The following is a 14669-nucleotide window of genomic DNA, read 5'->3' on the forward strand; positions in this document are numbered from 1 at the left end:
ATTTGAACACTATAACACATTTTGGAACGGCATGGTCTTAAAGAGCTAAGTAGATTAAAATCTATGAGTGACACTAATGATTTTACATAAAAAACTGAAAACATATTACATATGGGAGTAACATTAATTTATCAGCTATATTGTGAATATTATCTATTAGCCAATCAGATATAAACACTGTAAAATCCCACATTACTCTAGAGACTCAAAGGCACAAATACAAGTGATTTATTGTATCTTTAAAAAGAAACAAAAGGAAATATTAGCTCTGGAAGATTTTTAATCACTGCGACACTATTATACATTAGAGAAAAAAATTTTCCACAAACATTCCTTCACAAAGCCAGTAGTTTTACATTTACATAGTATTATTTTTAGTAATTTTAAACGTGAATCTATGATACAATAATGTTATTTCAGAAAACATAAAAAATATAGATTTTTTTTTAACAGCCATGCTCCCATTTCTGATGAAAGCTAATTAGTTCATCTTAATACTAGTTGAACACTTTAAAAATGCATAACAGGTATTCAGTCAGCTTTAAGACAGAAGGTTGTCAAACAGAATAGACAGAGGGCTCATCATCACTTAGGTCTGAATCATCTTCATCTACTCCTTCAATGACTGATTTCTTCCCTTTACAGCAGGATACAATTAATCCAATCAAGAAGACCTGTAAATTTAAACAAGTTATGTGTTATTTCCCAAATCTAAAATCATTTACAAAGCAATGCATTTCAAGTCCAGTGGCACTACTGTGATAGAAACAAACTATGATAACATATACAATCAAAAGAGTTTATGAAATTTTAACTAAAGGAATATCAAATCATCCCTGGGATACCTCTACTTACCCCAAGAAAGGCCCAGTTACCAAAATAGTAAGCAGCACTAAAGAACCAGAACTTGTGAAGGAATAGGTATGTCCGGGTAACAGTACATTGATCTACAAAAGTAAACAAAGAACTATGGTGAGACAGTTCCTCTCTTAAAATTGACTATTAATACTGCATCTAAACATTATTAACCAAAGCTAATGACCAAGGTCATGCAGCTAGTAAGTGTTCAAAATGGGACTGAAGTTTAGGTCTGTCTCCAAAATCCATTCTTTTAAACACCTTAATATAGTGTTGAATTACCAACTACCAAAACCAAAACCAAACCCATTGCTGCTGAGTCGATTCCAACACATAGCAACCCTATAGGACAGAGTAGAACTGCCCCATAGGGTTTCCAAGGAGTGGCTGGTGCATTCAAACTGCTGATCTTTTGGTTAGCAGCCAAATGCTTAACCACTGTGCCACGCGGACTCCAAATTACCAACTGGTAAGACCTATGTTATTTTTAAATTTTATTGTACTTTAGGTGAAAGTTTACAATGCAGATTAGTTTCCCATTCAGAAATTTATACACAAACTGTTTTGTAACATTGGTTGCAATCGCTGCAAGGTGTCAGCACTCTTCACTTTTCCACCCTGGGTTCCTTGTGTCCATTTGTTTTCCTGTCCCTTTCTGCCTTCTCATCTTTGCATTTGGGCAGGTGTTGCCCATTTGGACTCGTATACTTGACTGAATTAAGAAGTCCATTCCTCATGTGTGTTATTGTTTTTTTATAGGCCTGTTTTATCTTTGGCTGAAAGATGGACTTCGGGAGTGGCTTCATTTCTGAGTTAGCAGGCTGTCCAGTAAGACCTATTTTAAAATACTAATGCCAAACCAATAGAATCACAGATCTTAAGAGTGAAAAAAAAAAATAACTGGCTCATTTAACTTATTTGAAATAGAAAAGTCATTTTAAGCTAGGATGCCAGACATGTCCTAAAACAAGAAGTTGATAGAAGTTTTCCTGATGAACATGAAGAAAAAATCAACGAAGTTTTCAGATGACTTTCAAAGTATTAAGTTGTACTTTTCTAAGAATCTAACTCTCAGGACAGCTCACGCTTGAGAGATAATTTTTACTTTTTTTGTTGTTTCTTTAAAGAATGTTATTGAAAAGATAGATGGCTGCCTTTTCTAAAGAAACAAACAAAAAAAATCATTATTTATTGGTATGCTTCCTATTTAAACTTTATACAGTATCATACTTCGAATTAAAACTAATTCGCATACTTTTCTCCTTCAAATAAAATGTAAGTCTTAAAGAGAAAGTGGCAGGTGAGTTACATGAAATTTGTGTCAGACTCCATATTAGTTTTATCTGAATACATTCTTTCCATTAACAAATTCATCTAAATATACTGACATAAATCTAGTACATTATAGCTAAGGAAATACTTGTTTATTCAAACTATTCAGAAAGGTTAGCACTGAATGTAACTGAATGAAAAATTATATATGCAACAGCTACTGGAGGATACCAATCTTACAAATTTCAGAGGGACTTTATGGAAAATCTGTATCTTACAAGCAACTTCTTTTCAGTCTATTAATTACAAAACTATGATTTCTGCGTATTTTATCCAAACTGGAGAATGGCAAAAAAAATCATACATGCAATTTGGAAACATACTGATGATTAAGAAAATACACCTTTTATTTCTTTTTTTAACTCTCTTTTCAGCTTCAATAAGTATGTGCTGTTTTCTTTTAAAACAAAATCGAGTGAACACATTGTAATCCAGTTTATTAACAGATTAAAAGGGATTAAATACACCTTTTCTTTTCTTTTTTTTTTTCCTGGCTGCCACAGTTTTCCAAAAAGTAGCATTCAGGTTATATTTTATCAAAATACATGACCTGTTATGTAAAGGACAATCTAAATTTTGCCTATTCTAGTCCCTTTCAATGTATTTCAAAATTTATTCCTGAATTGCTCAATACCAGACTAGACAAAACAGTCTCCTTTTCTGGCAGAAAACATGTAATTTAATAGAGAAGCAACCTCTTCTTTTCATGAACTAATTTCTGTCTATTGATCCCCCAAGGGCCTCTTTCATATTCTTTGCTTTCCTTTCAATAGAAAAATGTAGAAGAAATATTCAGAGTTCCTAAGAAACCCCAAAAAGCCTTCAAGCAGCAGTGGCTGAATAAATGTTTCTCTCCCTTCCTATAGTTACTGAGGATCCAAGATTATACTAACTAGGTGCTCGAAGCTCAGTCTGGGAAAAGGAGATTCCTACACAGGAAATCCCTTATCATTTGCGAGATGCTTCCACAACATTTTATTCTCCCTTCTATCACAGAACTTACTTCACAGTGATAACTATTCAACTTGTCATTTTTCCCATTAGATAAGCCCAAGTATTCCAAAATACCCATTAGAGTACCAGGCAGTCATATCCAAAATCACTGTTTGTTAAATTCAAAAGGAAGTATTTTATTTAAAATAAATATTGCTAAATAATGTATTTTCTAAATTTCTTTTGACTAAAATCTGACCAAATTCCAAGGGTGTGAAAACAAGATACTTGAATATGTTTTGAAAATGAAAGTAACTAAAAAGCAGCATGGTAGGAAGAGCCCAAGCCCTGGCTTCTGACAAACTTGGCACTGAATAGCCACTTCTTTGCTATCTGAAGGGGCAAATATGAAAAAAATATAACTGTGGAGCCTCCACACTTAGAATATATAGCTATCCTTCAGTACTGTTGTAAGGACCGATGAGATATATATATATATATAGTGGCAACTGGTATAACCTAATCCACGATAAAGAACACAGTTCCGAACAGCTGCTCAAATGGTTGCAAAATAAATATTTAATCTTAAGATTCTGGAAAGACATGTCCAGAAGTAGTATGGAAAATAAATATTTAGGCCTCCGTGCATGTTCAATTTTCTGCTTCTACAGTCAAAACTTACAAACAGGTTTGGTGAAATTCAAATGTGTATAATTCAGTAACAGGATACACTACTAAACAGTAATGTATCTCTAAGTAAAAATAACCAATTTGAATGTTTCAAAACTGAAGATGGGGCAATCTAGGAACTATGTAAAAAAATTGTATATATATATTTTACACATATATATTACACACATATATCCTACTTTTACACAAATAATACATGCCTTCTATGTTTGTTTTTCAACTGCTTCCTTCCCCTTCAAGGTATTTTCATAATGACACTATGTTAATTTTTTTTTTTACAGCAACATGTAAAAAAAATTGACACAGTGATGCTTATGAAAATACCTCACGGAAGTTGGACGCGGTTGGCAGACAAACAGAAGGTGTGCATTATTTGCGTAAAAATACAGTGTGTGTGTGTGTATACATATCTAACAGACATGTTCACAATTATTTTAAAAATAAGAACATTATATTCCAAGGCTTACATATCACGAGTTTCACTGTACAATTAGAAACCTGTTTTAAAAAAGTCATTCAAGATTCTCAACATTTCTAATGCCCTGAAGTTAAAAAATAAAAGTGCTATTAACTTATTTCCATGCTTAAAGATATTCTGGGAGTCAGAACTTGACTGAATTAGAAATTTCAGTGCCAGTACAGGGATCATAAAACAGTCTGAGATGGTATAAGAAAATCAAATCATTTTAATCCATAGGTCTAATAATCCATTAGTGATATTTTAAATTGGCTTATACTCTAATTCTTTTGCCTACCACCAAAAACATATCTTAAATATATTTCTTATCACATTATTTTACATGTTTACCAATTTCAGAGTCTGAGCTTTGACACCAAAACCAAAAACTAAACCTACTGCCATTGAGTCAATTCCGACTCATAGAGACCCTATAAAAAAACCCGTTGCTGTCGAGTTGATTCCAACTCATAGCAACCCTACAGGACAGAGCTGAACTTCCCCATAGAGTTTCCAAGGAGCGGCTGGTGGATTTGAACTGCTGCCTTTTGGTTAGCAGCCAAGCTCTTAACACTGCACCACCAGGGCTCCAATACAGCCCTCTAAAATAAGATGGTAAAAATCATTGTTAGTGTTCTGCTTTTGCTGTTGGAAAAATGACACTGGACTAAACACACACACACACAAGTAGGTAACGGTTCACTATAGCCATCTTTACATGTATATATCATTATATTTATATAGTGATATATTCTGTGGGTGGCATATACCCACAGAAAACTTTAGGCTAATAAGTTCATGCATATATTCATATTCAAGCAACGATTTCACACTAAATAAATGGAGAGGGCTTCTATCCTCACCATGTTGTCTTCCAGCTGCTCACCTGAACCACAGATATTAGGAGACCTATACTTTTCTATAGTTACCTGACTAAAGAAATTACAATAAATATTTTGAACTTGGTTAGACATTGAAAGTAAATTTAAATGGATGATTCATTTAGGGACTGTGTTTTAAAGTCAGAAGTATTTAGGGGATTTCTGACTGTTGTTCCTCAAAAAGACATACAAAAGTTCCAATTAAAGATGAAATGTTAACAATGAAAAACTAAATATAAGGGGTCAGATAAAACTTTTTTTCTTCGGATGACATGGTGGCCATCTGAAAAAGATCAAAATTGAAAGAGCCAAGAAAAGGCATCTGTAGTACTGTGAATAAATCAGACTTCTGAGTCCTGCTACTGCTACCCTTCCTCCATCTCTTCTCACATATTATCAAACCAGGGAAATAAGAGAAAACACAACTAAATCTTTGGCTGTCACATAATAGCAGCCTCGATAGAATCACCTGGTAAGTTTTATATTATATATTCCTTGCTTCCTTTTAGAACACTTGTTATGTCATTTTTAATATATGTTGACTGCCACTAAGATAACTTTGGTTATTAACTATGGTAAATAGCACCTTCTACTTTAAGTATATTTTAAAAAACAACATTTAGTGTTGATTTAAGCCACAATTAAGGTATCATCATGTTAAATCTTCATTTGTAATTACAATTAATTACACTGTGTATTTATACTTTATAAAATGAATCCTTATGTTCCATGGAGCCCTGGTGCCACAGTGGTTAAGAGCTCAGCTGTTAACCAAAAGGTCAGCAGTTCAAATCCACCAGTCGCTCCTTGGAAACCCTATGGGGCAGTTCTACTCTGACTGTAGGGTTGCTATGAGTCAGAATCTACTTGAAGACAACGGTTTTTTTTACACTACATATGCATATATAGAGAAGACATCTGACAAAACTCATGTACCACAAAGAGTGAATTTTAAAATGTGTATTTTGACTAGTTATCACAAAAAAAAAAAAAAAATGGTGAAAATTGGACTATTTAGAATGCCAGTTCTTATTTCATGGTTTCCCATAATTATGCAAACTTTGGTTTCTGATTGAGGTCTTGCTGCTATTGAATATTTATAATGTACATATGAAGCTTAACTAGATACTGGCTAAGGAGCTTGGACTTTATTGTGAAATGAATGAGAATCACTTATCAAATGATTTTAAGAAAGGGAATAACATGAGTGGAGGGGAGACTGGTGAAGGGGAGCGAGACTGGGAAGAGGTTCACCAAGTCAGGAGACTCTTCAAGTAAAAAAATGAGCTCTTCAACTTAGCATAGGCTGTATGGCAGAAAGCAAAGTTAGATTTGAGGGACTTTCAGGAAGAAAAATTCTACTTAATCACTGTTTTATTGTCAAATGGATTTATAGCATATGAAATACATACCCATAAAAAGACTTGAGAAACGAGAGAGGCGGGGCCAAGATGTCGGAGTAGTCAGATGCTTCCTGTCGTCCCTCTTACAACAAAGACCCGAAAAAAAGTGAATCAATTATATATGACAATCTAGGAGACCTGAACATCAAAGGCAAAGATGAGGAATTGGACTGAGTGGCAGGGGGAGGGAGAGATGGTTCGGAAGCAGCGAAGAGTTGCCAGACCTGACCCTTTGGAAGCCAGCACCCTTCACGCCGGATCGGCTGGTGTGTGGTGAGGCAAGCAGTGGCGCTTGGGAGGTGTTTTCCATATCAGGAGAGACCAAGCAGTAGAGAGTCTGTCAGGCCTCCAGAACCAGTGAAAAGTGGAGCTCAGTCGGCAAAAGGTAAGTACACGCATCTGACCTACTATGAGGATCAAAAAACACCCCCTTTGGGAAAAACCTCTCTCCCATTTACCTGGCCCCTCCCTGCTCTGCACTGGATCCCAGACCAGCTTCAATAATTGCTGTATCCCCTGGGCTGGAAGTAGGACTTGTCATGCACCCTGAGCTATTCTCTCAGCCTTGGAGAAGAAACACATTAACAAATGGGAAAAAATAATCTGCCGGTTTCCCTAAGCTGGGAACTCAGGGATGGCACAGCTCCATTGCCTAGGCACAGGCATAAGGGGTCCACAGACTCTGAATGCCTTTCACCACTGCACAGACCTGTGTGGGCCCATTTCAACAGCGTAGGATCTCATTAGCACAGCACAACGGTATATACCTGAAGCCTAACTTCAACTGTATCAGCTGTATGGTGGGGTGGCAGGTGCGTGACATTTGACACCACCCTGCCCATTAAGCAGGGTCCTCACCTACCCACAACAGGGGCCTGAGGACTGGTGGCTCCACCCACGCCACCTAGCTACCCGTGACAGGTGTCCAAGAATAAGTGGTGCCTCCCAGTCCTTACAGCCAATAGCACTGGGTGCCCACAGTCTGGCTGTAAAACCCACGCACCTACACGCTCAAGGGAACAGGGACATGCTTTCCTCCCAGACACTCAGGGGCAGCCCTCAGCCCACTGCCTCGCTCAGTGCATGACCCCCTACTGTAGCTAGCTACCTGTGCCTACACCAATCACCCATGCCAGTCTAGGACTGTAGGTGAGAGCCTGCACCACACACTAAGTGACCGACTACCTGGGCACCTGAGCTGAATCCATACATGAAAAGTAAACAGTCTCCTGGGCTCACATACCTAGTAACAGATCTAACCACCTGGTGACAGGAAGTTAGAGCTTCACAGGTGCCAATAATCAACTTAGCTCACATGAACAGCCTATTTAGGCCTACCAAAACAAAACAAGAAGCTAGGATGCAGTAAGCAAACATAAAAATAATAACTTATTGATGGCTTGGAGACAACAGTCAATATCAAATCACATAAGAAGGCAGACCATGATGGCTTCAGCAAGCTCCCAAAACAAAGAATAAAGAAATTTTCCAGAGGAAGAGAACTTCTTGGGATTACCGGAGGTAGAATACAGAAGATTAATATACAGAACTCTTCAGGAGATCATGCAAAACACAGACCAAGCCAAGGAACACACAGACAAAGCAACAGAGGAACTTAAGAAGATTAGAGAAGAGCATAATGACAAATTTAACAGGCTGCAAGAGTCCATAGAGAGAGGGCAATCAGAAATCCATAAGACTAACATAAAATTTCAGAATTGGACAACTCAACAGAAAGTCATAGGAGCAGAATTGAGGCAATGGAAGTCAGAATTAGTGAGACTGTAGATAAAGCACTTGACACCAACATATTTGAGGAAAAATCAGATAAAAGAATTTTAAAAAATGAAGAAACCCTAAGAATTGTGTGGGCCTCTATCAAGAGGAATAACCTACGAGTGACTGGAGTACCAGAACGAGGGGGATAACAGAAAATACAGAGAGAATTGTTGAAGATTTGTTGGCAGAAACTTCCCTGGTATCATGAAACATGATGCTCATCAAACCTCACATAAGGTAGATCCCAAAAGAAAGTTACCAAGACATATTATAATCAAACTTGCCAAAACCAAAGATAAAAGAGAGAATTTTAAGAGTGGCTAGGGATAAACTAAAAGTCATCTACAAAGGAGAGTCAATAAGACTAAGCTTGGACTACTCAGGAGAAACGATGCAGGCAAGAAGGCAATGGGATGACATATATACATTTTTGGGGGTTTTCTGTGTAAGAGCAAATCATCTGCAAATAGAGATACTTTTACTTCTTCCTTACCAATGTGGATGCCCTTTATTTCTTTTTCTAGCCTAATTGCTCTGGCTAGGACCTCTAGTACAGTGTTGAATAAGAGTGGTGATAAAGGGCATCCTTGTCCGGTTCTCATTCTCAAGGGGAATGCTTTCAGACTCTCTCCATTTAGCATGATGTTGGCTGTTGGCTTTGTATAAATGCCCTTTATTACGTTGAGGAATTTCCCTTCTATTCCTATTTTGCTGAGATTTTTTTTTTTATCATGAATGGGGGTTGGACTTTGTCAAATGCCTTTTTTGCATCAATTGATAAGATCATGTGGTTCTTGTCTTTTATATATGTGATGGATTACATTGATTGTTTTTCTAACATTGAACCATCCCTGCATACCAGATGTAAATTCATCCACCTATGAGCAGCTGATATTTGCCAAAGGCCCAAAGTCCATTAAATGGGGAAAAGACAGTTTCTTTTTTTTAACAAATGGTGCTGGCATTAACTGGATATCTATCTGCAAAAAAATGAAGCAAGACTCATACCTCACACCATGCACAAAAACTAACTCAAAATGGATCAAAGACCTAAATATAAAATTGAAAACAATAAAGATCATGGAAGAAAACATAGGGGCAACGCTAGGAGCCCTAGTACATGGCATAAACAGAATAGAAACCATAAGTAACAATGCATAAACACCAGAAGAGAAACTAGGTAACTGGGAGCTCCTAAAAATCAAACACTTATGCTCATCAAAAGACTTCACCAAAAGAGTAAAAAGATAGCCTACACACTGGGAAAAAAATTTTTGGCTACAAAATATCCGATCAGGGTTTAATCTCTAAAATCCACAAGATACTGCAAAACCTCAACAACAAAAATACAAATAACCCAATTAAAAAATGAGCAAAGGATATGAACAGGCACTTCACCAAAGAAGACATTCAGGCAGCTAACAGGCACATAAGGAAATGCTCACGATCATTAGCCATTACAGAAATGCAAATCAAAACTACAACGAGATACCATGTCACCCCAACAAGGCTAGCATTAATCCAAAAAACACAAAACAATAAATGCTGGAGAGGTTGTGGAGAGACTGGAACACTTATACACTGTTGGTGGGTATGTAAAATGGTACAACCACTTCGGAAATTGATTTGGCACTTCCTCGAAAAGCTAGAAATAGAAGTACCATATGATCCAGCAATCCCACTCCTTGGAATATATCCTAGAGAAATAAGGGCCTTCACATGAATAGATATATGCACACCTATGTTCACTGCAGCAATGTTCACAATAGCAAAAAGACAAACAATCTAGGTGCCCATCAACGGACAAATGGATAAACAAATTATGGTATATTCACACAATGGAATACTACAAAATGATAAAGAACAATGAACCCATGAAACATCTCATAACATGGATGAATCTGGAAGGCACTATGCTGAGTGAAATTAGTCAGTTGCAAAAGGGCAAATATTGTATAAGACCACTATAATAAGAACTCAAAGAAAGGTTTAAACACAGAAAAAAACATTCTTTGATGGTTATGAGGGTGGGGAGGGAGGGAGAGGAGTATTCAATAATTAGTAGACAAGAATTCTCTTAGGTGAAGGGTAGGACAACACACAGTACATAGGAAGTCAGCACAACTGGACTAAACCAAAGCTAAGAAGTTTACTGAACACAACAAAACACTTCGAGGGACAGAGTAGGAGGGGTGGGGTCTGGGACCATGGTTTCAGGGGATATCTAGGTCAATTGGCATAACAAAATTTATTAAGAAAATGTTCTGTATCCCACTTCGGTGAGTGGCATCTGGAGTCTTAAAAGCCAGCAAGCGGCCATCTAAGATGCATCAATTAGTCCCAAGCCACCTGGAGCAAAGGAGAATGAAGAACACCAAAGATACAAGGAAAATATTAGCTCAAGAGACAGAAAGGGCCACATAAACCAGAGACTCCATCAGCCTGAGACCAGAAGAACTAGATGGTGCCCGGCTACTACCAATGACTGCCCTGACAGGGAACACAACAGGGTCCCTGACAGAGCAGGAAAAAAGTAGGGTGCAGAACTCAAATTCTAGTAAAAAGACCTGACTTAATGGTTTGACTGTGACTGGAGGGACCCCAGAAAACATGGCCCCCGGACTCTCTGTTAGCCCAAAACTAAAACAATTCCCGAGGCCAACTCTTCCGACCAAGATTAGACTTGACTATGGGACATAAAATGATACTTGTTAGGAGCGTGCTTCTTAGCTCAAGTAGATACATGAGACTAAGGGCGAGATGACAGGGTGGAAAGAATGAGTATGTTGTCATGGTATAGGGAGAGGAACTAGGGTCACGTAACAATGTGTGTATAAATTTTTGTATGAGAAACTAACTTGAATAGTAAACTTTCACTTAAAGCACAATAAAAAAAATTTGAGAAACAATATACATTCAGATAAGAAAAGGGCAGAAAAAGTTAAAATATTTAATGAAAGCCGAAGTTGTATATTTTATCTTAAAATTTTAAAAGTGACATATAGTTAAATCAATGTTCTGTTTAATCTCACTGGGAGAGCTAAGTAAAAGAGAAAGAAAGAATTGGTGAACATCAAAAACCACAGAAATTATAAATAGTCTTATATTTTAAGAATATACAAAGTGCAACAAACTAATAAAGACAGTACTTACCAGTACTAAAATTCATTAAGGAATGAATTTTATAATGGCCATATTTAAGAACCAGTATAATTTGTATTGGGCTCTGATTACAGTTAATTAAGTTTAATGTAATCTAAGGTGGTAAAATATATATTGCTCCTTTAAGAAATATTTTTTTGCAATTTCATCAGTATTACTAAGTGGCCATATAAAACTTTTTAAAAGGTAGTGCAAAGGTAAGTGTCAGCATATAACCTGTAGAATCAATCATAAACTGTATTAGTGGGCTCTAAAGAGATTCATTGTCTGCTAGTCTTAATTTCCCAATGATAGTCAAATATAAAACAACTGTTTTCTATTACTTTGTTTTATCTTTTTCATAAAACAAAAGTAGTTTAAGGAGTATATCGGAAAATATTAAAGTTAGAGACAGCAAACCTAGATTTAGTTCTTGAGTTGGTCACTAATGCAGTGTGAGACTCCAGGGTGAGTCACTTAATTTCTAAGTCTCAATTTCTTTGTCAATGATGTGCAGATAGTATCTGCTTATGGTAGTTATAGGATAGATTAACCTTCTGAGAATTAAATTTAGAGAGAAATCTACATTTGATTAAAAAAATGGTGTTTTACAAATTAGCAACTTTAAGCAATAATCTATAAATGAAGAGAAGTTTCACAGAATTACTTAGGTTGGCTTTGGTGTAGAGACTCTTGGAGAACTTAAGAAAGCTTACATCAAATTAACTATGCTGTCTTAGTTAATCAACAGAATCAAAATGTCACCTAGAAAAAGAAGCTTCACATTAGAAGACGTTCTGGGTCTCCAGGAACATACGAGACAAATGATAACCTGATCAATGCTCAGTTTTGGGGTCTGCATGGAGATCTTGCCTGAAAATGGACACAAAGCATCAGGATATCTCTGCTGGATGATACTAATAGGTTGTATAAGGCCCTCTTTCTGATTCCACTTTTACCAGGAAACAGTGTGACCATAAATTTTGTTTTCCATGCAGATTTGTTCTTTCTGGTAAGAATTCATTAACCTTGAGCCTCTGGTTTCCTTAATAGTTAAACTTCCTATGGTAAATTAATAAAGGCTCATTTGTCTGATACATTAGTCTCTTCTCTGTTAGGCTATATGAAGCCAAATACAGATGCTGAAGACTAAGAAAAGCGGCATTCTTAATAATTTTATCTCATCACTAACTTCAGTGTAGCGTTGCCCACCACAGGGACTTACTAATCAAATCAAATGAGGTTATCAACACAAATTTATTACTTGTCAAAAAAAAAGATTATAAATGTATGGTACTTAACCATGAAGGATATTTTAACATGTTAAAAACAAAGCTTTCTGGTTCAAGATGACAGACTGAGCCCAGGCTTCCTATTTTTCCCAGTACCTCATTAATGTTATAATATAGGAGTAAAACCAGGAGCAAACCCTTAATGGCAAATAGAATGGGAGGAGGACCATGAGCTGATGAGAGATTTCAAACAATTATCTAGAAGATGGAAATCAACATTTCAAAGGTCCCCAGTATAACAGTTGCTTTCCCTCCAAGAAACTCAAGCCACATGCATAGAGTTGCCAGTGATAAGCTTTCCTAGTTCTTGATTCTTAAATACGAATGGACATACATATAAATGTATCATCAAGTATATACAAAAAGCTATGGAGGAAAGAACAAAATAAACATTTTTTTCCAGAGAGGACACAATTTTACTTAAAGAGAATTACTAAAAGTTTAGTATTTTCAGATATTCAAGATATATCCTTAAAACAAGATTAGGATGCTTGAGGAAAAAATACTCGAGGAAAGTAAGAATCTGATATATGAAATAAAAACTTCAGGAGAGAGTTTGAAGATGAGTACATATCCAAAAATCTTGAGCAAAATGGCAGACACAAAATCTGGAATATGAGATGAGAGAGAGAACGAGATCCAGCAACTAATGAACAAGAGCTTCAGAAAGGGAAAATAGAAACTATCAGGTTAGCTTCAAAGAATAGTAAGACTGGCATTAGATCTCTCACCAGCTAAAATGGAAATTATAAGATGTAATGTCTTTAAAGGTTTCAGAGGAAATGATTTCTTATGTAGAATTCTAGGCACAACTAAACTATCGATTTGATAGTGAGGACAAAATAAAGACTGCAGATATACAAGACTTTTCAAATACGTATGTCACACAATTTTTTTTTTTTTTACAAAGTTATTTGTATGTATTCTAGCAAAACTCGGGTAGGGGAGAAATCAAGATAGAGGAAGATATGGTTTAAAAGACATCAAAGTCTAATGAACAGAAATTGTAGGATTAGAGCTGAGTAGTAGAATCAAAAAGCAACTGGTCCAAATAAAAACAAGAAGTCAGCAGATACCAAGAAAGTCTTTAACTTGAGAAATAAAATGGGTTCCATGCAACAGAAAAGTGAGCAAGAAGCTAGAAGATATTACACATATTAATATCTTACTTATGTTACTTTGCTAACACTTCGAAAACAGAGAAAAACATAGGAACAAATGAAAAAGATTGTGTTTCAATTCTTCAAATGCTATTTGAGGGAGACATAAAGATATACATACTTTCTTATCCTGAAGGAACTTATAATTCCATAAAGGAGTAAGATAGAAATAAGATATATAAATGACCATAAATCAAGATAAAGTAAGGTAGTATCATAAGAAGTATAAATGCTAAGAGAATTCAAAGGGGGGGGCAGCATACACATGCTTGGAGGTTCAAAAATAGAATGTTGGGTTTAAAATAACGTTTAGGAAATAGTTGAGATTATGACTGATGACTGGGAGGGGTGAGGCAGAGACCTGTTGAGATATTTCAAGAATAGGTGAAAAGTAAAGGTGGAAATGATGGCCATGTTCAGAAAGTATATGAAGAAAAGCTAGAAAATTGTGTTGACTCCGACTCATGGCGACCCCATGTGTGTAAGAGTAGAAGGGTGCTTCATAGGGTTTTCAATGGCTGATTTTTCAGAAGCAGATCACCAGGCCTTTCTTCCAAGGTGCCTCTAAGTGGACTCAAACCTCCAATCTTTTGGTTAGCAGCTGAGTGCATTAACCATTCATACTACCCAGGGACTTCTAAAAACTTAACAATGGTAAAGTTCACCCTTCAGCCAAAGATTAGACAGGTCCATGAAACAGAACGAGACTAAATGGGCATACTAGCCCAGGGGCAATGATGAGA

The 14669-nt window shown here is 36.3% G+C and overlaps 1 protein-coding gene across 2 annotated transcripts in view; it reads right to left on the bottom strand.

Annotated features, from left to right (window-relative positions):
- Positions 1–208: 208 nt before the first annotated feature.
- LMBRD1 (LMBR1 domain containing 1) overlaps positions 209–14669 on the bottom strand; it is a 145507-nt gene continuing 131046 nt past the window's right edge. Inside the window, exons 15-16 of one of the 2 annotated variants that reach the window (XM_004381356.2) lie at positions 856–947; positions 209–674 (exon numbers count right to left, since the gene is read on the bottom strand). In XM_004381356.2, coding sequence (XP_004381413.1) covers positions 558–674; positions 856–947 — 209 coding nt within the window. In that variant the 3' untranslated portion in view covers positions 209–557. Of the gene's footprint in view, positions 675–855; positions 948–14669 lie in introns of those variants that run through there. The other variant, XM_023735863.1, reaches the window with a different exon arrangement.

The sequence above is a fragment of the Trichechus manatus genome, unplaced genomic scaffold (genome assembly GCF_000243295.1).
Source record: "Trichechus manatus latirostris isolate Lorelei unplaced genomic scaffold, TriManLat1.0 scaffold00083, whole genome shotgun sequence".
NCBI lineage: Eukaryota > Metazoa > Chordata > Mammalia > Sirenia > Trichechidae > Trichechus > Trichechus manatus.